This window comes from Indicator indicator, chromosome 29, assembly GCF_027791375.1.
Source record: "Indicator indicator isolate 239-I01 chromosome 29, UM_Iind_1.1, whole genome shotgun sequence".
NCBI classification, from domain to species: domain Eukaryota; kingdom Metazoa; phylum Chordata; class Aves; order Piciformes; family Indicatoridae; genus Indicator; species Indicator indicator.
In genome coordinates this window covers 10,661,211-10,685,993 of record NC_072038.1, presented here as the reverse complement: position 1 = coordinate 10,685,993, position 24,783 = coordinate 10,661,211, and the positions used below count along the sequence as shown (strand labels likewise).

Genomic DNA, 24,783 nt, shown 5'->3' with positions numbered 1-24,783 from the left:
TACAAATCATCCATCAGCACAGAAAAAACAAGAGGTGCTGGCCTGCTTTTGTTGTTGAAAGCCATATGAAACTCCATTTTGCTTGGACTCAGGTCTCTAGATTTGTCTTTGAAGTAACAACACAAAGACTGAAATTCTTTCACTTAATAGGAGGCTGGTTTCTTACAGCATAAAATTAATCATATGGAAATTGTGCTGGAGAGTTGGCTATTACAAATGGGAAGGAAAGCTGAAAAGCTGTGTGTCACCTTCATGCTTATGACTTCTGGAAGTGTGCAAACCAAGATGAAAAATCTTACATGAGTTCTTTAAAACAAGAGTCAGTGCTGAGCCTGTTCAACAGCAGCAGTCATTGCTAACTGGAACCAGAGAACCATGGAGCTCAGGTAAGATGATGGCATCAATAAGCTGTTTCATGAGGTGTTACATAATTTTTGGTACTAAACAGATGGGGTTTGTTATCTAAGGACACTCATTAAATTACTTTTCATTCTGCTGTGGATCCAGTTTTGGTTTATGAGCCATATATAAAATTTGAAATAGGATCTATAAATGGAAGGTAACAAGTACCTGACTTTTTTAGCCTGAAAATCATGTCTCCTACACTATAAAAATATATTCTTTGGCAAGTCTTCGTTTTCTGTCCTAAAAATGGTTCTATAGTCTCGTTTTGTATAGTCACACAGCTGCCATACTCATTGCCAGCTATAAATATATACTTGGCTCCAGAGGTAAATCATATCTCTAAAATTAAATGCAAGCACAGATCTGATCGTTCCTCTCTAGCTACTTGGTGTGAACCATCATTTTTCAAGTCTGAGGTTAAAACATGGAGACCTCATCTTCATTTGCATGAGGGTTGCTGATTTCAAACAGTGAATTGCATTGACCTAAAAAAACCAAACCTTGCTCTTCAGAGATGTGCACTATCAAAAATGCATGAGAGCATTTTTCAAGGGAATTGTAAGAGAGTGACTCTGCCTCTGCCATTGATGCTCTCTGGCAGGTTTACTGCAGGATGTGGTACACTTCAGACCCTCTTGCTTGTGTTGTGGTCCCCCCTGAGCAACTGTGCCTCAGCCCTGTTCTCACTGCAGCACATCTGCCCTTTGCCTGGGCTTAGGCTCCTCTTTGTAGGACTTGCTGGTCAGGGCAGGATGCAGATAAGGGCAACAGTAATGTCTAAAACTGCTCAGACCTGCAAACACTGAACTGAGCTCCATGATCCAAAGAAAAGTCTTTTTCTGCTCAGAATGAATTAAGCTGAATATCAAGGGTCTGGTACAGGCTATGCTCTGTAAGGCAGTCTACACAGAGTGGTTGCTGTCTGCTTCTCCTCTAATTGAAAGCTTTGTAAATGCTACTGACCAGCAAGATTTCATATGAAAATAGAATTGTTTTGATTCCTGTCAAGGTCTGTCTGTAGGCTCTTAGATTCCCTGCTTCACCATCTCACAACCAAGCTGTCTCTTACCTCTGATTCTTTGTAGTAGCGCTCAGGAATTTCATCGCTGGCAATATCGATGAAGCAGACTTCTCGCTCCAGATCTTTAGCTTCCTTGTCAAAAATCTGCAAGAGCGAAAGAAGTTCAACACTACCAGAACAACAACTTTACAAAACCCTCCTGGGATAATGGTCACAAGCAGTTTCAATGACCTGTGCCACATAATGTATGTTGGCTTGTGCCTGAGCAGCTTCTGATGGGAGATACTGGAGTTTGTGCAGGGACCAGCTCCATTCCTTAGCCTACTGCAGACACTGCAGGGAAGAGAACAAGTGTTCTCAAGATCACAGCTAAGCAGGGTGTTCCTAAGCAAGATTAACAAGAGTTTGAATGAATTATGCCACAGACTTTTTGGGGAACAACCCACTCTGTCAGCTCAAGAGAAAGTGGACTGTTAAGTGTAACACATCATGTTCAGCACTCACTGCTCACACCGCTGCTCTTCCTTGCGCTTTTTGGAACCCAGACTTTAGTCATAAATACTGAAATCAACAACTAGGACTGGTTTGATTGTGTTCTCTAATCTTTGAACCAGATTCCATCACTGTGTAAAAAACCTGACTTTCTGGACTCAGTATTTCTGACCTTTTCACTCCAGGGACAGTAATAACATGCAGGTGTTTTGTGTGAACTAGCCAGGCTAAGTAGGTGTTACACTGAGTATCTACATTTCCATTGAACTGCCCCCAGTGGAAGCTGGAAACTTCCACTCCATCTGTGCACACATGGAGCTTATTTTCGTTTGCATCCTTTAGGACCTGGTTCTGAACACCCAAACCTCTTGTTCTACGTGAGGCAAATGACAGATGTATTCTGACAGTGCAGGTCATTTGCATCTGCAGTGTCACCTCCTTCTGTGCCTGTGCCCATGATTTAATTATTTAGGGATCTTTCTGACCCATGTGACTTATGCTAAGTCTGCAGTAAAGATCTGCTGATGATTCTGGGACTTGGAAACATGACTAGTTGACAGGCTATCAGGAATTAGTGCTGTGACATTCAGGGAAGTTGTGTGCACACTGTCAAGCTCAGTAAGAAGCCGAGGCTGTGTTTCTTCCTTTGGGGCACAGTGTTCTATAGCAAACATTTCCAGGAAGCATTAATTTTTTTTTTTTCCTTTCTTCCTTTTTTAAAAATAAATGCAGTGAACGCTCTGCTGCTAATTTCATTTCATCCTGGAGGAACAGTTAAAAACACAACATTAGAGAGACTCTTCAGTAACCAAGAGTGCTGCTATATTCTTTCTGAAAGAAACATGGCTGCCCATTTAAAGCATTCAAATTGAGCAAAGGACTGCAGTGAACAGAGCAGCTGGTAAGAGGAACATTGCTCAGGAAAGCATAATTGGAATCAAAGAAAAGCTTAAGTTTGACTCTGCAGTTTAAGTAGTCAGGGTAGTTAACAGTGCTAGAACAGCACAGGCAATACTGAGTGCTTACTGAACTGGAGATAAAATGTTAACATGTCTGAAACTGCAGAGGGACAGAACAAAGGGAAACTCTACTCTGATTTGATTTGTGTGCTTATTTTCCTTCTCCCATCCAAAAAAAAAAAAAGTTGATTATTTGAACAAATTTGAGCTGACAGGTCCTTCCCCTGTAGTGCTCCTTCTCAGAACTGGGGTGCATTTTGAAGTAAGTGGTGTGGTTTAGAGGTTTAACATAGGTTGTTTTTTATAAGCTTCCTCTCTGGCTTTTTCCCTTGATGAAACCAGTTGAACTGTTTCTAGAGCAAGATGCATTTCACTATAATCTCTGAGCTTTAAACAAAATAATGAAGATTTCTCTTAAGTGGACATTCCCAGGTCAGCTGAGGCTCTCAGTCAGTGTGTGTTTAAGTACATGCCTAATAAACTGAAGCACATGCCTATCTCTGCACATTTGCAAGGACCTAAACTGGGACTATTGCCCAATACCTTCTCTGGAGAGTTGTGCCCTGCTGTGTCACAGGCTTGATCCGCACATTGCACGGGTCAGGAAAATAGTTTTGCATTCTTTTTCACTCTTCCAAATGCTTTGACAGCAGTGGGGATGACAGATGCCTTTGCCAAGCTGTCAAAGCCAGGGGGAATCTTTCAACCATTTCCACTATGCCTTATTATGCTGCTGAGGCTATCTCTGGCCATTTCCTCCATGCCAGAATCTTGTTGAATTGCATCTTCCCTTCTCTTTGCTGGCAGAAATTGTCTAATCATTTATGCTTCTCCCCTTCTTAGATTGTCCTCACAAGACTTGCGGATAGAGATTTAATCTTCTCACTCTATCAGCAGCAGAAAAGAAGAAGTCATTAGAGAACAAGACTGATTTCTTTCTTAGCTCTTATTGCCTCTCCTAGCCACATAATCTGGGATTGTCTTAAAGGCTGTCGGGAGGATGAGTTTATTGTGTTTGTGATCAAAGAGACTAGGGAAATCTGAAAGTTTTAAAGGAGGAGATTAAAGGCCACAAAAAGAAGCATAAGGCTCCCAATCTGTGCAACTGCATTTGCAAATGTGCAGAAAATGAATGGTGAGAACAATCTGTATCCTTAAGAAGATGATGTAGAAAGGCAGAATATTAAATATTGTATTGGGAAGAACTGGACAGGCTTTACATTTGAAAGCCAAGAAATTAATTGAGGTTGAAATACGCAATCAAGTGGAAAACAAAGAGTAACATTCAGGCTGAAGTGTCCTTTTTGATGTGGGTTTTGAGGATTTTTGGGGGGTTGTGACAGCTTTTTTTACAGTAGACAAACATTTATGCACTTCCACTAAGAGGAATGAAAACTCATCATTATTCAGACTAATTCCCCCAGAGAATGTCAATATGTGGAGGAAAAACAAGGCTTAAACTGCCTCATTTCAGTCATTTTTTGGGGAAAACGGGAAAAAACTCCACACCTTGGCAGATGATTCTAGTACCTCAGGAAAGAAGGATCCTACAGGACATTGCAGAAGTGGAAGTGTAGGTGCATCGAAATGTCTTTCCTTTGTTTTCCTCATGACCTACAGAGACGTGGCCTGGCACATATCTTTGCCAGTGACTTCTGTTTTCCGTGTAGACGAAGCCAGAACAGAAAACCAGGTTCTGAGATGGTGGCAAGTCAAATAAATTTAATATTCTTTTAACTCAAGTTCCTTTCCCATTCTTCTTCTTTTCCTTCTACCTTCAGGCTGTGTCACTGCTTTCAACTTCACTCAGATGTAGCTAATCCAAAATGTACCTTTTATGGCAGACCACCACATCTAACCTGGTTTGGATATAAACAGTATAAAGCCAGACTTTGCAGAACCCATTGATTGCATTCACTCCAGGAAACTCCTCACTCATCTGCACTTCCAGGACTCCTTGAGTCGAATCTGTGTTTGCTTGACCTGGCTTTGTTTCATAAGAGATGATTCAGTCTTGTGATAGTTGTTTTCTATCACCATCAGCACAGAAAGTATTCAAAGGGATTACCAGCTGGGAATTTTGGCTTTGTCTTTACTACAGAATGAAAGTTTTTTACCAGCCTAGATACAAGGAGTTTGTGGTCTGAAGGCTGTAGTAAGGCAGCTAAAATCACATTTTAAACACTAATACACACAGGACACAACATTTCCTGTGGAAACAGTTAACTAACAGGTCAACGTAGAAATAAAGGTAAATTGTTAGAGATGGAACTGCTAAGGCAACATGTCTGGAAAAATCAATACTGTAATGAACTAAGTTTGAAACTGGATGTGTTGGGTTTTTTTCTGTAGGCTGTTTTGCCATCCCTTGGGAGGCTTTGGGTGAGAGAAATATCTGTATTTTTGTTCCTTGTTATCTGTGGTTTAAATCTAGATTTCCTAGTAGGGGAAAGTTAGAGAGGTAACTGCAGTAAGGACTGAAGGAATAATTTTTTTCCCTTCCTATTAATAAGGTGAAATCTGGCACAAAGCCAACTCTTCACCTTGAAAGTGTAATCTCCTCAGAGTGCCATGGCCAGCACCACTGGCCAGTCTCCAGCTGATTGCTACAGCATCCTTTAGCAGATCATCTGCTCCACTCTGACTTTCAATTTTCTGAAGGAATATTTGGTCTGAAGGAAAACTTGGTCTAGAAGAAAAGACCATCTACTCAGAACTGGTGTTTATTCAGTGTACAACTCCTCAGTAAGTCATGTTCCAGCCTCAGATACCCCCAAAAGTCTCTTAATTTGCTTCTGAGATTTACTTGGGCAAAGATTACAGGAATTGACCAATTTCAAGCCTGTTCACTGCCTGCAACTATTTATGTGGACACAGGTAATGGGGAGCAATTCTTCTATGGAAAAAGACTGCAGCCCTCCCTAAGAGCAGTAAATCTGGCTCATGGAATAGCACTGAAGTGTCACTGTCTGCTGCAGAGTGGTGGAGGCAGTTACGTATTTATCAGCAGCTTTGCTCCCTGCTCCTTTTTATCTGCATGTCACAACTCCTCTATTATTCCATCTCTTCTAAAATATCTCATTTAGATTTGTACTTTCTGAACAGAGAAATGTATTTTTATGTAATTATCTCCAAGTGGTTAATGATTCCAAGATCATAATAGACTATCAATAATATTTACCGGGATTAGTTTTGTTAAAGTCTCATCTATTTCAAGTGCTGGATTTACTAATTACCTTCAGTAGTTCATTTTAAAACATCAGAAAGCAGAGGCACAACCACTTCATTTGTTCACACTCTCTGTCAGTAAGGGCCCTATCTTCTGTTCTGCAATGGCCATATGTGCTTGGGACATACTATTTGTAGTTATGTTAAAAAAAATAAGAGAGCTCCTCGCAGGAGGAATTTTAGGCTAACCTCTCCACTTGTTTGCCTGTATTTTTTGAGACTTATTAGAGGAAAAGCTTAAAAAAAAATCAAGATCTTTTTTCATAGCAAATTTTACAGGAGACAGAGGCTCACTACCAGCATACTGACAGAATCCAGGTGCAAATAAAGTCACCCCTAAAAGTGACCCTACTTCTGATTTGGATGCATTTTGCAGTGATTCCCTCAATCCTTTAGACAATTTACAGAATTATATCTTGTAGTGTGGTGAGGTTAAGCCAGGGCACAGCTGAATCCATTGCAGCTGAAATCAGTGGTTCATGGCAGTCTCCTTAAATAGCAAATTTACATTTCATTTACATGTGCTATATTGGAGTTTGTTACAACCTACTTCCATGGTACTAAGATAGGAGACAAAAATAGCATTAAAAAAACTACCCTAAGCACAGCAAAGCTAGAAATTACTTCTCTCCTTGGCTGGCCATACCTAACATTTACTTTCCTTTAGTCAAATGTTTCACAACCAGCAACTCAGAAATAGAGCTCAAGGAGGAAGCACAATGGGTGATCCAGTGATGGACATTTGGTCACTTGTAGGGCTGTGGAATTAGAGCCCACTGTAAGAAAAGGATTTTCTAACTTGAAATGGTGGCACTGCAGTTTCCTTGGGTTGCAGATCAAATAGTCTCTGCTTTCAGCAGGCTGGGCTTAGCGTGCTCAAGCTATTAAGGTGTCAAACAATCCTGGTGTTAATTTATGACTGTGGGATGCAAAACTACCTCATGTTTTCATCTGGCAAATAAAATGGTCATTCTGAGGCACGCATTTTCAACACTTTTATCTTTGAAAGGCATGAAGTGAGTTGATAATATATTTTTCTCTCGCTTGACAAAGAATTAGTGCCAAGCTCTGATGATTTTAGCAGCACTACTGACATAAACACACTTGCCCAATGATACCCAGGACTTTGGATATATACTTGGGTTATGACTCTGCCTCGAAATCTTTACCCCACACCTTCATTACTCTTCAGGATCATGTTATTCTTGCTAACAAATGCCATGGCCCTTTATGAAAAGGAAAGACTATGCCACTGTAACATCCTCCGTGTCACTCTTTACAAGATCCAGCCACTGAGTTTTCCAGAGCAAATGATGCTGCAAGGCACTCTGAAGTTTTACAGACAGTGAATCTCTGTTATCAACAACTATTGGATTAGTTTTACAAGCTCTACTTTTTTGTTTTCCCCAGATGATATCAGATGGCAAAAATTCACTGCTCAAATATCAGCAGAAGTTAATTCTGCAACTAAAAACCAAGCCAACAAAACCTCATCAAACATAATGATCCTTCTGCAACACACAGGGAAACTGAAATGTGATTTCACTGTGATTCAGTGATTTGCCTGAACAGTGTCTGCCTCCACTTCACCCTTCCTCTACCTTCAGCTGCAGACTGACTTAGGAATTGTCAGCAGGACTGGACCGTGGCATGCAAGGACAGGGAGCTGCAGTGCTGAGATCACTGTGCACTGCCCACAGTATCTACATGAGCTGTGTGCTGGATCCTGTGTAATCAACAGAAAGCCTAAACTGGTGCAGCATTCCCCACTACCATGAAAAACCCCAAAATGTGTCTGAAATACTAAGAACAGAGAAGGGAGAAAAGTGAGAGCAATACAACATTTAGAATAAGATTAGCTTTATGTGACATATCTTGACCAATCAACAGACTGCTGAAAGAAAATTTCTGCTCAAATAAAAGCAGTCATGGACAGTCTGTTCATGAAAACCAGACTGAGCATTTACTGACAACCAAGCTGTCACTTACACCATCCTGCCTGTGATTTCTGACCACTGCATTCATTAACCTGAAGACTATTCTCTTGTATTTCAATCAGGACTTCAATATTCCAAATAAAGACTTTGTGTCTCTAATATTCAAATTCCCTACTTGCTAATTTTTCTTATAGGAAAGGAAGTGTGCACTGAGTGATTACAATCCACTTTTATAGCTTGTCTGCATTGCACTTCACTCTTGCCAGCAGTATCCACTGCAACCTTGACTTATGTACACAGCCAAAGGTGCAGCAGGGAAGCAATATTTTCATGTTCTCTACAGATACCATCTCCAATTTTTAGAAATCCCACTTTGTAATTTAAAATAAAATTTCTCTTGTGTGATGGTTTGAAAGTGTCTTTTTAATTTTTCCTTGCAAAGTTCAGAACAGAGAAAGTGAAAGAGTATAAATAAGTCACTATTGGGTGTAAGAAAGCAAAATAACGATTGTTCTAAACACTTCCATTGGATAGATAGAAATGTTTAAGAACTATTACCCAAAACAAAGTAGGCACTCTGCACATTCTGCGTTCGGCAGTGGGGGCAGTTGCTGGGCTGTCTGGCTGCTGTTCCTTCTTCTCTTCTGGCTGAAGATAACACACACTGACCTTGGCAGCTAAGTTAACAACTTTCTGCTTAACTAACTCTGCTTCTCTGTCCAGGGGGGTCTGGGGGGGAAGCTCCTGAGAGAGAGAGAGGCCCCTTTGGGAGGGTCCCCTTGGGGGGAAGCAAAGGGAGATCGGTTGTGCTTTTCTGTTGATTGTATATATTTGTGAATGTTGTGAATTTTGTATATTTGTACATATTCATTGCATTTCATTGTAGATTTTAGACTCTGCTTGTAAATACAGCTTTTCATTTGCTTCCGGACTGGGCTAGCCTGGTTATTGTTGGTGGGGGGGGGAATTTCAGCTCACACCGACACATCTTGAAACCCAGCTAACTTTGTAAAAGACCCAGAAGAGGCACCACTGAATGGCCTGACTCCTTGCTCTAGTTTCTACCACTGTTAATGGAGCTGTAAAGCTGCAAGGTAGCAGTGACAATATTTGATGTTCCAACATGTTCATCCAACTCTGACAGAGTTGCCATGTGAACATCTAGATGTGACATAGCAAAATCAGCTGTGCTGTGGCACTGGAAATCACAATGGGATGGATCTGAGGTGCTGCACTACTGTCAGCTGCAGAGTGTTTTATCTCAGAAGGGGGTTTGTTGCTCATTGTTCTTGCTGGCAATTTTTATATTTGTGCAAACTTTAACAGATTGGATCAACAGTGCTTTAAGCACATTTAAAACAGGTTAAAACAATGACAAATCTGAGACAAAAATCAAGTTCCAAAGCAGATATCATTATCTTTCACTTATTTCTTCTATCAGGACAACTGGGAAGAAAAATCAGGAGGATTTTTGCATGGAGATATACTGCAGTAACCAGGTAAGATGTTACCAGACAATGCAACATGTTAAATAATTCTAATACCACACTGCTAAATGACATCAGTGACTTGAGAGCATTTATATTGCTTTGTTCCTTTAATCAGTGGAATTAGCTTTATATAGGATTATTGCTCTTCACCATCAATATCTACTTTATTAGAGAGCATAGAAATGAAGGTCAGATCAGAGTTTCAAAAAACCCTGTATGAGCACAAAAAACAACCCCAGAAATAGCTGAGTTCAAATCAGACATGAATTATTACCCTCATTACTGACATATTAATATTCATTCAGTGTATTTTGCATTACAACTGCAAAATTTAGAGAAGTTTTTTGGGGGGGGGATTAATTTTTTCATCAGCCAAAGTTTGTAGTTGCAATGGAGAATGAACACAGCAGATCTGTGGCAATCTAGAGAAACAGATGCTATGGGTCCTATTGTTTTCTGACTGGGCAAAAACATAGTGAAACAATCTAAACTTGTCTGATATGAAGGAGAAATACACCTCACCTTTCCTTCAGTGAGGTTCAAAAGCCTCTCACTGGCTAGCAGAAGCAAGATCAACTCAGTCCTAGTTCCAAGGTATTTGCTTTAACAGAAGTCTCTCCACAGGCTCAATCAGGTCTGCCCTTATTCACCAACCTTCCAAGATTTCAGTGCTGTATAAGCCACATCTGTGTCTCCGGATCAACAGCAAGGCCCATGCATCTTCCACTGGTTTATTGTGTTCACACTAGTGAGCAGCAGTGCTGTCAGAATGACCAAATCATGGGAATGAAGAGTGCAGCCCTCTAAATCAGCTTCTCCTCCTCCCCAGGTCAGATAAGGATGAGTTAAACCTTGGTCAATACTTTCCCAGTCTGTCTCTCAGGTCCCACAGGATCCAAGTAATCTAATATCACCCACTGGCACTGTGTTAAAAATTACATCGGAAGAGTTGGATTCAAGCAGAGTAGAGACTCTTTGATTGACATCATCCAAGTATCCTGCCTCTGTGTTACCTGCACCTTAAATTCACTGGCTGGGTACTATTCAGGGCTCAATTCATAGGATTTTAGCCACAATGCTGACACAGAAAAACCTGAAAATTCACTGATTAAGTAGCTCCATTTCTCCCTCTGTTAGAGTACAGAATGTGTCTTCTCATTGCTGACGTTGTAACAGACCAGAAAACTTCTCTACACCCTCCTGAAACCAAAGGTGTGGGCTTGCTCTGAGTTAAAGTGCTGCCAAAAAGCTGAAGTGAACATTGAAAAGTGCATAAATTACATAATGCCTACACAGTTGGCATTGTAACACACTTCTGGGTTTGCCTCCCTCGTTTATCTGGCTTAGACTAGGGGTGACTGAAAGTTGTTGGTATCTGGTGGATAATGCATGATCTCTGTCTTGTCCCCACCGGGCAAGTGTCTGACAGCAGCAGCATTATTCCAAGTGATCCCTTGTTCTTGCACAGGTAATTACTGTGCCATCAGCAGGGCAGCAGCTGTCAGCCTTATTAACACACCCGCCCGAGCTGCTGAGGGAAACAAAACCTGCCTCCCATCTGCAGAACCTTAACAAGGCTGCCAGAGGGGCACCCTTGGAAACAGAGTCTTACACTCTCCTTAAAGTATGCTTTACTGACACCTTCTTTCTCCAGCATGACTTTAACCACTCCTTTGTTAGGTCTCTGAGTTACAGATGGATTTCCCAGATGTTTTGACCTGTGTTTCATACTTGGAAGAAATTTATTCCCCCAAGGCTGCAACAGGTGACTGTTTAAAGCTCACATAAATGAAACATAGAGGAACGTATTTGTGTATCAGTGCAGGGGCTGAATCTTTACACTCTTGGCCTCACCAAACATTATTCTTTTCCAGCAAGTTGTCTGGCTCTGCTTTGCTCCCTGTCAGGGCAGCAAAGTCCAGCTGAACTCCTGCCTTCTATTCTTGAACATCTCCCCATCAACAGCTGCTGGCTCCTGACTCCCACCCTTCCTCTAGAAAGCATTTTGCATTGTAAGTGACTCTTCTCAGCTCTAAACTCTTAAGTGAGGAATTTTTAACTTTTGGTAAGTGGTTGCCAAAAGCATCACCTCAATAGTCCAGCCATTGTTCCCTTCAAGTTGTTTACTGAGCTCTTCGACCATTGTTTAATTTCCTCTTTGCTCTTCCTCAGAGCTCCTTTGAATCCCAAAGAGAACAATGCAAAACAGATAAAGTGAAATACAATTGCACCAAAACCAGAGTGATCTTTACTCTCCAGAAACGTTCCTCAGGATGAGGATTATCTTGTGCTTGGAAAAGAAACAAGTAGAATATCAGATGCAGCAGGGTAGCTGTGAGCACAAATCTTTCATCTCATGGTGCTTTAGATGTAACCACTCTGCAAGCCTACAAGCTGGACACCAGGCAGGTGCAAATGTACAGGTCTGATGGGGCCAGACTTAAAGACCTGCAGATGCAGACCATATTTAACTAAAAAGATCAAATCAGACTGTGCCAAAGCCATCATACTTACACTGTCATTGCTCCCCTTGTTGTCCTCATATTTTGTCTCTATATGAATGGAGAATTTAGGCAAAAATGAACACTGCAACAAAACAAAAATATGTTTGACATAATAAATACATTTTGCTTCAGCAGCTGACAGTCAGTACATCCTGCTCTCTATTTGATTTTTAATTACCTTTCTTTTTTTTTTTTTTTCCAGATTAATTCAAGAAGGTAAATGAACACAGAACATAAGAGTGAAGTTATTGAGCTTCTGGAGGGATGCAGAGATTCTATTCCAAGTTGATTACCATAATGAAGGTATAAATAAATCAGTATAACTCTGGAACAACCAGATACAGTGGTTTTCATGTTCACAAATATCCTGAGTGTCTGCTTGTAACTTCAGTTCACCAAGATCTGGAGAGCAACTCGATATTCCTCATCATAGATTATCTTATCCCCATATAAAATAACCCAAGGACACTTCACTAGCTGCAGGCCCTAACCAAACACAGCAGTGCTTCCATGTGGGAGGACTCTTCTGGATTTCCAGGGAGAAATTAATTTCAGCACAATTTCCTATTCATAAAATTCAGATGGATTATGAGCTGCTGTGGAAATTCCTTCACACTAAGCCCAAGTTGATCTTTAAACAATAACGCAAGAAAGTTAAGGACGCACAAATGTTTTTCTATTCAAGATATTTCTGTATTTTCCATGGGAATAGATGTCTTTTTTCCTCTGGATTGCTTAATTTAGCTGACCTATCAAGATTCAGGTTTATAATGCTAGGCAACATAATTCCAGTGGAAAAAAAATTGAAATCTGTTTTCTTTATCATTTCACAGTTCTTTCAAATCAGCTTCTCAAATCAGCAGGTAGAGCAGCTCTCTGAAGAACTCTGAGGGATACTGGTTCAGCATTTGTTGTTAGTCATCAAGGCTTTTCTTGCTTTAACTGCCAGTGGAACTGAAGTGCCAGTTCCTTGTATGATGCATCCCTAATGCCCTGTGGCAAAGTGTCTTTGCAGAGCCTATGACTATTTAATGTGCTGCACACACAGATTATACAACGAGGACACCACAATGCCTCACTGCTCACATTGCTGTTGGTCCAAGTTTGGACTTGATAACAATGCGGAGAGTTCTTCCTAGGGAGGGGCAGAATGACTAAGGAAAAAGTGATTTAGAAAGGCAGCTGTAGTGCAACACAACTGAAATGGAAGCCAGCTCCTTCAAGACCACAGAAAATCTATTCCTGATTTTATGGATACCACCCAACAAGTCATTGCCCAACCTTCTTCTGCTCCCAGGACACCCAGTGTTCAATGAGCACATCTAGAACCAATCCTTTTTGAAAACACAAGTGAGAGAGTTTTGCCAGAGCATGGTTCTGGTGCCATAGAAGGCTTCTGGTCAAACTATCTTCCTATTAACATCATTAAATGCTCCCATGTAACACATTGGTGCTGCAGATGCTCAGACCAAACAGGCTTCTCTTCAGATCTTACAAATGCTTTGCCTTTTATTAATGATTTCTGTGAAGCAGCACAATTCTGAGTCTCAGTCCAACCTGAACTGTGACTAGCTCTCAGCTGTGCAACTTGTTCATCGAGTGAATATGTGGGAGGCAAGAAAATTAAAATACTCAGCAGCATGTGCAGTGCAGGATAGGATAAGTTCATGCTATTACTTATATTTTGAGGGCAATTAAACATTTCCTATGTATACATCTCAGGGAGTGCCAGCTGAAAACATACAATATTTATAAGCAGTCTGTCAGAATTGGGGATGTTGCAACAGAAATTAACACCAAAATAAATCCAGATAGTCTCCCAGTTGAGGTTTCACCACTTATCTCAGTGTGTTGCTCCTAATCTGGCAGACATCCAAAGGCATCTGCAAACAAAAGTCTTGGCCAACAGTAGGCACCACAGGGAACGAAGTTGGGAAAAGGAAACAAAACCAAAAGCCAAGGTTTGTCCTAAGGTTCGAATTTGTGTCTCCAAAATTAACCAAAAGGTGGAATGAACATCCTTGAACTAGATTAATGTCAGCTGGAGGAAGAGATGAATAAAAGGGGTTGATTAAAGAAATTCTATAATCAAATGTCTCTAGAGTAAGAAAAGTTATAAATGTGATGTCACAAAAAAATAGGGAATGACCCATGAGACACAGGGATGTCAGCATGGCCTAAAGTAAGTTTTGATGTCACCGAGGATTCGTATTCAAACAGCATAACCCAACGCTCCAGTTGTATTCTGTGTTTGCAGGGGAACACAGAGGGTTGAAAAGTAAATTACTCCTGGAGGTGGATTGTGAGAAGCAGATTTAAAAGTCTGTCTAACCTAACAACAGACATCAGCTACTGCACAGCTTGTAGAGCCTTTGGAAAATAACAGAACTGGTGCTGGGCTGGGAAAAACACGAGCAATGGATCTCCAAAAATTAGCATCTAGCAGCCTTGTGCTTTCCAAAGATGTCACAGTCCAGGTGTACAGAGCTCTTGCTGCCAACAGCCCAGACCTCTGGGTACAGGCATCCTGTGGGAACACATCCCTGAGGACACCAGGAGCCTGCCAAGGAGGGTTTTGTTTCATCAGCAGTTACCAGCGCTGCTCATGGACTGCAGCAACTGCTGCTGCACTGCCGAGGGCTCAGTGCTTGGGTGACAGCTTTCAGAGGTATTTGTCACTGCTCACCAAACTGTCTGTAATTTCCTGACGATTTAGAACAGCTATTAGGACACACACTTCACCAGCACCCTGCCTGCATGGTTCAAGCTTACTGCTCCAGGCCATGTTGTACTTACACATTAGTGAGTGTTAAGTATCTGCCTTCTTGATTTGAAGACTAAAATTTTATTTTCTTTGCTACACAATTAAACAAAATCAACAGCCCCTAGATAAAAATCTAGTAACTGATCAAAACAGAAAGTAGAATGCCATCATCATCTGTCACTAATGGACAGGTCATCAAGACTCTTAGTTCTGGAGCAGACTGAGCAGCTAGGTCAGAGATTTGTGAGTCTGCAGACTTCTAAGTGATCCAGTCTGAGTCGAGTGGTTAGTCACAACCTCAGTGGCCGTGCAAGCTGCTCAGACTCTGCAGACCTCAGCAGCTCTGGGCGGTGCAGATCTCTCAGCTCTTTTAAGCAGCAGAGGGTCCACCACAGGACTTGGTGCTGCCCTCATGGTCCCACTGTCAGGTTTGAAATCTCCACTGACAGAAGAAACATCAGAGCAGCATGTTCCACATTTACAGCTAACACAAAGCTTCAAACCCTTACCAAAGCAGTTCCTGGTTCCTGTCTCTGGATCTGATTCCAGTGTCTTTATTTGTGATCTAACTATAGACATTCAGGAGGTGCTAGAGGCAGTACATTTTTCAATACTCAAAACCATTTTCTTTATCAAAATACTTGCTTCCAGGTCACAGTTGCAGATACAGAGAAGATAAAAATGCAAAATATTAAAAAACCCAACCCTTCATGCTGCATGACTGCAGATTCAGAGGAAATTCTAAATGCCAGATTTCTTTCCCTTTCCCTGGCTATTAAAAACTCTCTGCTATTTTCAATCACTGTCTGCTTTACCAGCAGTGAGTCAGATCATGGTACCTGGAAACATAGCCATTTCCTCTACTGTGTTGGGCTGCTGTAGCAGGTCAGCAAGCCACTGCTTCAACCTAGTTTTTGTTTCCTGTGAAACAGAATCTAAACTTCAAATAACAATAAAAAAGAAGATATTCTAACCTTGTATTTCAAAATAGAAACAGCAAAAAAGAACCAAGAATCTTCAGAGTATTATAGAAGATGAATTTAAGTGCCATTTACTTCAAGCCACCTCACTGGAGAGCAGAAAGTCTGCACTGAGCTATCAGAAGTCAACCTCCCTGTGATTTTAGTCTAAAGGTGAGGCCTGCAGCAGCCTAATTAGGGATTATAAATGGTAACAGGAATTTACCCCAAATGAAAACTCAGATTCACCAGAAAGCTCTCCACTGCAAATATATCTCTCAGAAACTCAGCTGCCTGCCAACCACTGTTTCAGCAGCTGTGGGGGGTCTCACTGGCTTTCAGGAACACTTTAACAGGGTCCAGATTTTTGAACATTTCACAGAATGTGCCTCATGATTCATCAGCTGCACTCTGACTAATTGGCAGAGGGCTCTGGCAGAACCAGGAAGCTGTTTGTGCATCATTCAAATGACTTTTATTATTCAGCAGGCAGAAAGTTGTTGGGTTTTTTCCCCACCTGAAGTGGCTGTGTGTTTACTTAGCCGGGGATTAGCAATGTTATGCAACTGTCAGGAGCACCCTTGGGTTGGAGGCAGGTAGTAAACTCTTTCAGCCTTTCTTTTTTTTTTCTCACAGCACCACTCCCTCTCTGCTCTGCCTCCCCCGGGGATGTGTGTTCCTCCAGCACAAACCTGGCAGCCGATCGATGAGCTGAGCGCATGCAGGAATGCACAGGGCACCGCTTCCAGCTTTCCAGCTCACGGTCTGTACAGCTTGCAAGGTTCCTCTCAGAAGAGACATAGGAGCAAATTGAGTCTTGAACTTGAAATTAGACTTCAGTTCTACATAATAGGACAAAACCTTCAGAGCCCTGGTGCCTTCAATAACGTTTCTTTGTGTAAAGCTCTCAAAGGAGGCAGCTTTTATCTTGTCACCTGGGGATTTTTCAGCTGTGTTATAAACTCCTTAGAAATTGTTACAAGCCAGGAGACCTATGACACTCAAAACCAAACAAAGAGAATATTCTGGGGGGCTGTGTGTTTGTTTCTTAAACTTTCTCTATTTGGCACCTCTTTTAGAAGAGCCAGGAGGGCTTTAAGGCTTAGGAGAGTACCCAGTGAAGCAGCCAAGTCTGCACTAGCAATAACCAGACAGCAGCAGGGGCATTTCCAGACATAACGCAGTGAGAAGCAAGCAGCATACGGCAAACACAGACCAGAGTTGCATTTTCAATTCACTGCAGATAACCACTTGAAAAATGAAAGGCCTATTTTTAGCACGATGATTGATTAGTGTTGCCATAGCAATAAGCAACACTTACAAGAACAGGGTAGAACCCAAGTACGCCAAAACACTTGCCAAAGTCTTAAAGAGACAGGCAAACACATGGTGTTCTACAGTCAGCTTAGGGAATCAAACCTTTGCATAGGAATTGCAGCAGGGATCATTGGAGCTGCCAGTAACTGAGGTTTCCTTACGCTCTGTACCCTGCCCTGTGTCAGTGCTATTTCAGCAGTCCCGGCTTAGCAGGTTTCATTATCCTTTTGGTTTCTTTCTGCAACATGTTCAAAGAACTGCCAGAGACCCCACTGCTTCTGCTGCTCCTTGTGAATATTAATCCACAATCCTTGGCAGTTATTTTTGCACATGAATCCCACTTTTTTTTTTTTTTTTTAAGTAGCAGAAGCATATTCCCCTAAATCTTAACATAAAAGCCTGTAGAGGCAGACACTTCATGTAAATGTGCTCTCTGATCTCCCACCACTTTTCAGACTGATGACTTTGTTTTTCATATGGTCACATATACATTAATTTGGCAACAGAGATGGAACTGGATCCTTTACAGACCATTCTCCATGAAGCCTAAAAATAAAGAAGACAGGAACTGCTACAGTGAGGTGAGACTGTCCCAGCTAAATTAGATCTTTTTAGTAAGGTGAATTCTAGACAAAACATCCTCTGAATTCATAATTTTTGGGCACTGTTTCGGTAGCCAGTAGGTAAAAGCAGCATTTCTTTATTGAAGACCAAAAACTTGCAGAAGGTAAATGGAGTTCTTAACAGACAAAGGGGAAGTGGGGACTGTGGGGTAGCAGAAGGTCCCCAGACTTAGTGTGGCAGGAGGGAAGGGCCAGCACAAGAAAGGGCAGAAAGGGGAACATTTATAAACAAGGAGGAATGGGAAGTGGGATGTAAGATGGGAGATTCCAGTGCCTCTGGACAATGGTGAGGACAGAACAGAGAGACCTGAATGTGGGAGGACAATCAATATCCCAGATGGGTATGGAGAAACAAGATGCCATCTCTGTGCCTTATGTGCAAGGGGATTTGTGAGGATAATATAGTGATGTCTCTACAGCATAGTCCAAGTCTCAGTACTTTCTTCAGCTCTTTGCAGAAAGGATAAAGGCAGTTTCTTTAACTGAATAGTCAAAGGGCTTTGGAGAATGGCCACCCTGTTACTGATTGCCTTTGGACTACTCTGGGCAGCACTGTGTCTGGTGTGGTACAAGTTACTGATGACACAAGCTAGCATCAGTCAGGGTGACAAACCAGAAGAGAATAGATGGAAAGGGCTGGGCAGGGTGATGGCAGAATTTGGAAGATGTGACTCAATGGAAGGGAGGAGAATTTGGAAAGGAAGATAAGCACAGAAGTGCTGCTAGGCAGAAAGAGTAAGAACAATGCATGAAAAAAAAGGGCTTGAAAATACTCAGGAGAGTTAAACTCTTATGAACAGACTCAGCAAGTAACCCACAATTTGTATTACATACAGCAAGTGGAAGATGAAACAGTTGACTAACAAGTTGCCTCCAACCACTGTGAAACTCAGCACTTCTCTCTGGTTTTGCCTTTCCTTAGGGTCTCCTTCTGGGAACAGCAATTTGTTTATTTATTGAGGAAGAAGGGAAGAGAGAAGCAGCTTACACAAGTGGAAATGACAGTCCCATGAATCAGAGGGGGTCTGGATTGCTTTGTAGCAAACCAGTGGTGGAAAAAAAGAATTCTCCCAAGCACTTCAAATTACTCTGTTTCAACGCGGTAAAGCTTTGAAATGAGAATACAGCTTTGCAGATTTCTAAAAATACATTCTTTCTTTCTTAGAAATACCAGAGAGGTCCTTCCTTATGCTACAATCTCTAAAGGAACCAAATACAGGTTTTACTGGAGTAATGTCACCAGTCAGCCCATCTACTAATGCAGGGAGCGAGGAATTTAGGTAGTAACTTTCCATTAGGCTCCAATCCTCCAGTACAGATTCTGTTGCCTTTTTTGATGCAGAGTCTTCATATATTCAAGCTGGAGAAAACTTGGTGCACAGAAGACTGAATGGGTTACATCCACACTTCAAACTCTGGTAAGCAGATAAAGAACAAACACAGGAAAAAACCTCTACAGATTCCTTGCAATGTTTATCTAAAATAACTTCTTTTTTTCCCGTCTCAAGTCATCTCATTATAAAAATAACAATTACAAAAACATCCCTGCCAGATAATTTATTTCATGAATAAACTGGTAGCTGACTGAAGCACAAAACATGCCTGTTCTCAAAAGTAACCAGAAACCAGCAGGTCAACAGTGGAACATTTAGCAACTATCACTCTGGGGCCTTGGCACGTACCAGATGAAATAATTTTATTTGCCTCAGCCATTCGCTGTAGAAGAATTAATGTCACTGTGATACATCATCAAAGGAATCGTTGTCTCCTGCTTTCTGTTCCATAGCTGCTTTCCATAAATATTCTGAATTTATATCCTGTTCCTAACTTAATCTAAAAGAGTGCTCTTCCCCCTTGCAGAGAGCAAAACATGCCCCTTTGAGTGTTTATTTTGCTTTATATACTTGTAATTGTGAAACTAACAACGGGTCATAAATTATGCATAAAAAATCCCTATCCAGCTGTTTTTACATTTCTGTACTGCTAACAGCACTGGAGTTGTTCAGATCAGACATCAAAACTACTTGAAACTATCCCTGGTAAACACTTGAACTGCATCTTCAAACTCAGAAGTGTTTGCTTAAATTCTGTTTGTGCTTCTCCTAACCCCATTGTACTCCAACTTGATAGCTAAACTTTGTTAGGCTCATTTTCAGGGTGGTCTGATCATATGATTTTTTTTTTGGTGCTGTGGCTTTTAGTCTCCATACACTCCTGATCTGATTATTTGTTTGCTTGAGGTTCCTCTCTTTTTGTCTAGAACTGTCACTTGAGCAGGTCAGATGGATATTTGCTCTCTGCTGCTTATTGTCTAACAATACTCAGGTAAAAAAAGCTTAGTTCTATGCAATCCTTTTTCATTTGTTTTGCAACAGAGCCAGGTTTGCTTTCTAGTTAATTATTTCTAATCTAGCTGGAGAAAGAAAAATAAGAAAGCCTTCTCAAAGTTCAGTCATTCCTGTCCACATATCTAAGAATAGTACAAATATTTTACACTGAAGATTCATATTTTAAATGATGTGGTAACCTGGCACATTAGGGCTTGCTGAGAGCTGTAAGGCATCTTTCCTTCATCCTCCAAATGAAAAAGGCTCCAGCCTGGGACTGTCAAAGGAATTCTTTCTGAGAGCCAGCAGCTAACAAGGCTCATTCCCCAACAGCATGTATGGCTTGACAGGAGGCACTCAGCAGTACCCATGTCCTCACAGTGCAGGATCTCTAGGACTGACTCCCAAATACAATCATCCTAAATTTACAAAATCCCAAGTTTTTATCATCAACCTCACCACAATATTAAAGGAGCTCGTCAATAAAAATGGAACATTTGTTTTAGCAAGATACCTTGTCAGCTCTCTAATGACAAGATCCAAACTAAAGCAACTCCTGTTGTATATTTAGAAGACTTCCTCACATACAGGTCTTCAGTAATGTCCCAGCCACTAAGAGAAGGGTTTGAACTTCATGGGAGTATCTCACTCTCTAAATAGTACCCCTGAAGCTGGATGACTTCCTTTGGCTTTAGCTTTGAAAGCATTTCTCTTTCAATGTCAGCAGGAAGCCTGCAAAGAGCTTTGATAGAGCATTCCTTGGGACATTACCTCTGTCTCATCTTCCTGAGAGGAAGTCTTTTGTGCTGCAGTGTTGATGAGGCCCTTCCCCACAAACAGCACAATCTCTGTTGTAAAATGCTCTCCTGACTTCACCACATTTCACATACTACACACCACAGAAGCATCACTTATGCAACAGTTCTGGTAAAGTCAACAGAGTGTCATTTGCTTTACATGGGATTAATATGGACTTGGTAGCAGATTTTCTGTTTGCTGTCAAGTGTAGGGGCTTGCTGCATAGCAAACATCATCCCCTAAAGCAGAAGCCATCATAACTGGACCAGAATATACAGGGTAACATCATGACACTCTGATTTCCATTCCTGTTTTCATGTATTCAGTCAGTCCTGGCTTTTTATACTACTATCACAAGAACAATAATCTGGAAATGTTTTTCAACTCCTGTCAAGCTTTTTCTCTTAGAAGATGTCCTAATTTCAGGTCCTTGAGAAGGTCATATTCATCAAATCTATAACATTTCAGAGGAAAACCAGACTGATAAAACTACTCTTCACTGCCTCTCTGAATGCCACTATATGTGCTTGAATGCAATTTCTCAACAGCCTTCACCTTTTACAACTGAAAAACCTAAGACTAGCTGCAGGATTCGGTCTGTTATTCACATCCTCCTTCAAATCACTAACACACACTGAAATAACACCACTGAGCCTTTAAGGTCCTTGCTCTTTATCTACAGTGGAACTTATGAGGCTAGGTAAGGTGTGAACATACTACATAGCAGTAGGGACTTGATAAGATTATGCTTGATTTATCCCATTATCAGTCTCCCTTTAGAATTAGTTTTCATTGCCATGAGGCTCAATTTCATTCTTAGGATGTCCAGCAGACCCTTTGGAGGGAATTTACTGTCTTTAAGAAAAAGAGTTTTCAAGCTCTCTTATGTATTTTGGGCAATGTCTGTGGGTTTATTCTTTCATTCAGAATTCTTTAATGAATATAGAAGTTAAAAATTTAAAGAAATATTCCACACAAGGACAGGAATTATTCCCAGTAGTACATTTAACATTTTTGTTCTAGATTGAACACTTTGAGGCAAAGACACTTTCTCTGTTTCCCTAATTCATCATCTAGCATGATTTAGATTTTTGTCTGAGGTACAGTTTCCTTAAGCTCATCCCAATATTTCTTGTTCTGTTTCCTTGCAGCACAGTGAGTAATTAATCCCCAACTCCCAGAGGCAGTTAGATTGTCACTTAGTGACTGGTTTGTCTACCTTCTACATTTGTAGACTGATTTGATTTTTCCTTACAAGTCTCTTCAAGCCTGCAATCACTTCTGCTGATGCTCTTGAACATCTCTGTAGCTGTGCACCTTTTACAGACCTTCCTGTGTTCCAGGTGTTGTCTCATCAGATTAGATAAAGATCACCTCCTGATTCAAATTCTCTCAGTACAGGGTTGCTCTTTGGTTTTGCTAATGCATTGCATTTCAAAATCAGACATACATTTTTGTCTGCTACCGCCCCTTTAATCATCCTTGCTTGTGTCTTTCAGTGACAGGGAGAAAAAATCACATTAAGAAATTCACATTGACTTTCAGTTTAAGAAATACAGAGTGTAAGTAACAGACAGCAATCTAGCAGCACACATCATCTTCCCAGCCTCAGACTAAACCTGCCACCAAAGGCTAAACCCTTAATGTAAACTGTGATAGGCCCTATTGAAGATATCTTCTGACAACAGCAGCTGAGAATCTGTCTCCTCATTATTACTGTCCTTTATGGGACAGTCAAAGGCATTTTAAACAAGAAAAAAGCAGAGTATAAGTATCTACAGTACACACTGAAAAGCACAGTCTGGTTCTTTGGATTTTCAAACCTGGTGATCCCAGTTCCAACACCAAAACCCCAGCCTTCAGATCCGACCCTTTAAATCCCTTTAGTTTTTCTCTTTCACGATTACCACACAAAAATCTTGTCCCTCTTTCCTGGGTTTAAAACAATCTGCACAAACATTCTGAGCACTGCAGAGTCCAGAGAAACAAGTGGATTGTGTTTTATCCGCAGTCAGAAGTTCAAACTAAATCAAAGCAGAAGCTTCTCATAGGTCCCTCCACCTGGAACTTCCTCATCATCTCCTCCTCATATTCTGAGGGCTGCTGAAAAGTTACTGTACATTATTGAGGCCAGCACATCTAAAACCATTTTTCTCATGATTTATGTGCTATATTTTGCCTTAGCTCTGCTAGAGGGAATAGTTGATTTTTCTGGGCACTGTGCCCAGATTATGTTTAATTTTGTCTACAGATTGTACAGTTTCCCAGATACTATACCAGAGATGAGCATTTTATAAGTTAATAAAATAAATAAAATAAAATCTGTTCTCGTGTATCCATGTAATAACTGGAACCTTAAAAGCCTTGCCCTGTTTTATAGAAGATTCTCTTTGTTACAGTCAGTGACTAAAAATATATCAAATTATTTTGAAGTGATAAAAAAATAAGATGAATAATTTATAGAGCCCCCACAGAAACACTTCACATTTAACCTTCAGTTTCTTAAACAAATAAATGAAATAAAGTCCCACTATTGAGCGCATTGTGTGTTAGTTATACTAAGAAGGAATCAGTTTGGATTCCATTCCTATATTTTGCATAATTATTCTATTTTTAGAATAAGAAGAGGAAGAAAAACTTACTGTGTATTCTGATTTCCAATTGTCCATTTGTAAAAAAAAAAAATGATGAGGGGAAAGAAAAAAAAAGAAAAAAAAAAAGAAATGTGAAATAAAACAGTGATGCAAGATCCTTACAGCAAACATACATTAACAACCCCCAAACGTGTCAGACGCTCTGCTGATCTATACCTGACTGAAATCTAGGGGACAATCAAGGGTGCAGGTCAGCACACAGCCTAAACAGCTGAGGTTTTGCGTGCAAGGAAGAAATTGCATAGGTACAACACTCCAGTTTTTACCTATTCATAGGCTAGAACCTCTTATTTCCTGATATCAGTCAATATAAGATGGAAAAATGCATGCTGTTCAACAGGAACTGTTAAAGAACCTTGCTGTCTGTGGCTTACTGTGTAAATGGAGCTTCTAAAGAAAGTCAAACTATCCCAAAAGTTTAGCTAAACTATTCCAAAAGTAAGTAATAATCTCTGTTCTGTTCATTCCTTACCTGTGATTGTGTAAGGATAGTAATTCCAAGCCTTCTCTGTAACATAAAATATTTTGGGAACAACTGCTCTAGCCCAGCTAGGCAGCTTGCTGAAAACAGAAAGGAAACACAACATTAGAATATGTTAGGACTTATCAGCACTGCAGAAAGAAGATACTTCCAAACACCCTCAGCATTTCACAAGTGTTTCATGGAGCACAGCCACACCTAGACTTCACCACAGTATTTTTACCTCTTGACTGTGCATTCTGTCTCAGCTTTCTCCACAAGCATCTACGAACCCAAGTCTGTTTGTTCCCCTGTCAGAGTGAGCAATATGGTGGCAGTGCAATAAATTCTGATCAGACTGACACTGAGGTCACAGATTTCCAACCTTTGGTCAGGGATGAACTCAGCAGGTTGGGCCACACAAGGTGTAGGTAACTGCATCACAGTATCCTCACCCACAGGGAGGCACTCTCAAACAAGGGATCATGAGAAAATCTGTCATTTTGGTTCATTTTGATCCCAATTCCATTATTTGTTCTTAAAGACTGTTTGCTCCTCCTCCATATTCTCTGCCAGCACACAAACTCTTGTGTTCAACTCACCTAGCACGCAGTCCTTCCCACTCGAACACCAGCTCCTGAGTAGGAAGCTTTTATATTCAAATGAACAATCACTCAAACCACCCCTGTGAGGTTGGTAGGTAGCATTAGAGCCATTTTGCTGATGGGAAAAGTAAATCACAAAAGTGAAGAAAACTAATAGAACTGATGTCAGAGCTCAGAGCTCAACCTGTCACAAGAACTTACCAAAGTGCTGGTGCAGCAGCAGTAGAATAAGAAATGAAA

General features: G+C 40.8%; 1 protein-coding gene across 1 annotated transcript in view; it reads right to left on the bottom strand.

Annotated features, from left to right (window-relative positions):
- The window catches only part of PITPNC1 (phosphatidylinositol transfer protein cytoplasmic 1), a 79,465-nt gene that overhangs the window by 14,691 nt on the left and 39,991 nt on the right, over window positions 1-24,783 (bottom strand). Inside the window, exons 3-6 of the mRNA XM_054393703.1 lie at window positions 23,951-24,039; window positions 23,467-23,474; window positions 12,047-12,118; window positions 1,475-1,570 (exon numbers count right to left, since the gene is read on the bottom strand). Coding sequence (XP_054249678.1) covers window positions 1,475-1,570; window positions 12,047-12,118; window positions 23,467-23,474; window positions 23,951-24,039 — 265 coding nt within the window. The remainder of the gene's footprint in view (window positions 1-1,474; window positions 1,571-12,046; window positions 12,119-23,466; window positions 23,475-23,950; window positions 24,040-24,783) is intronic.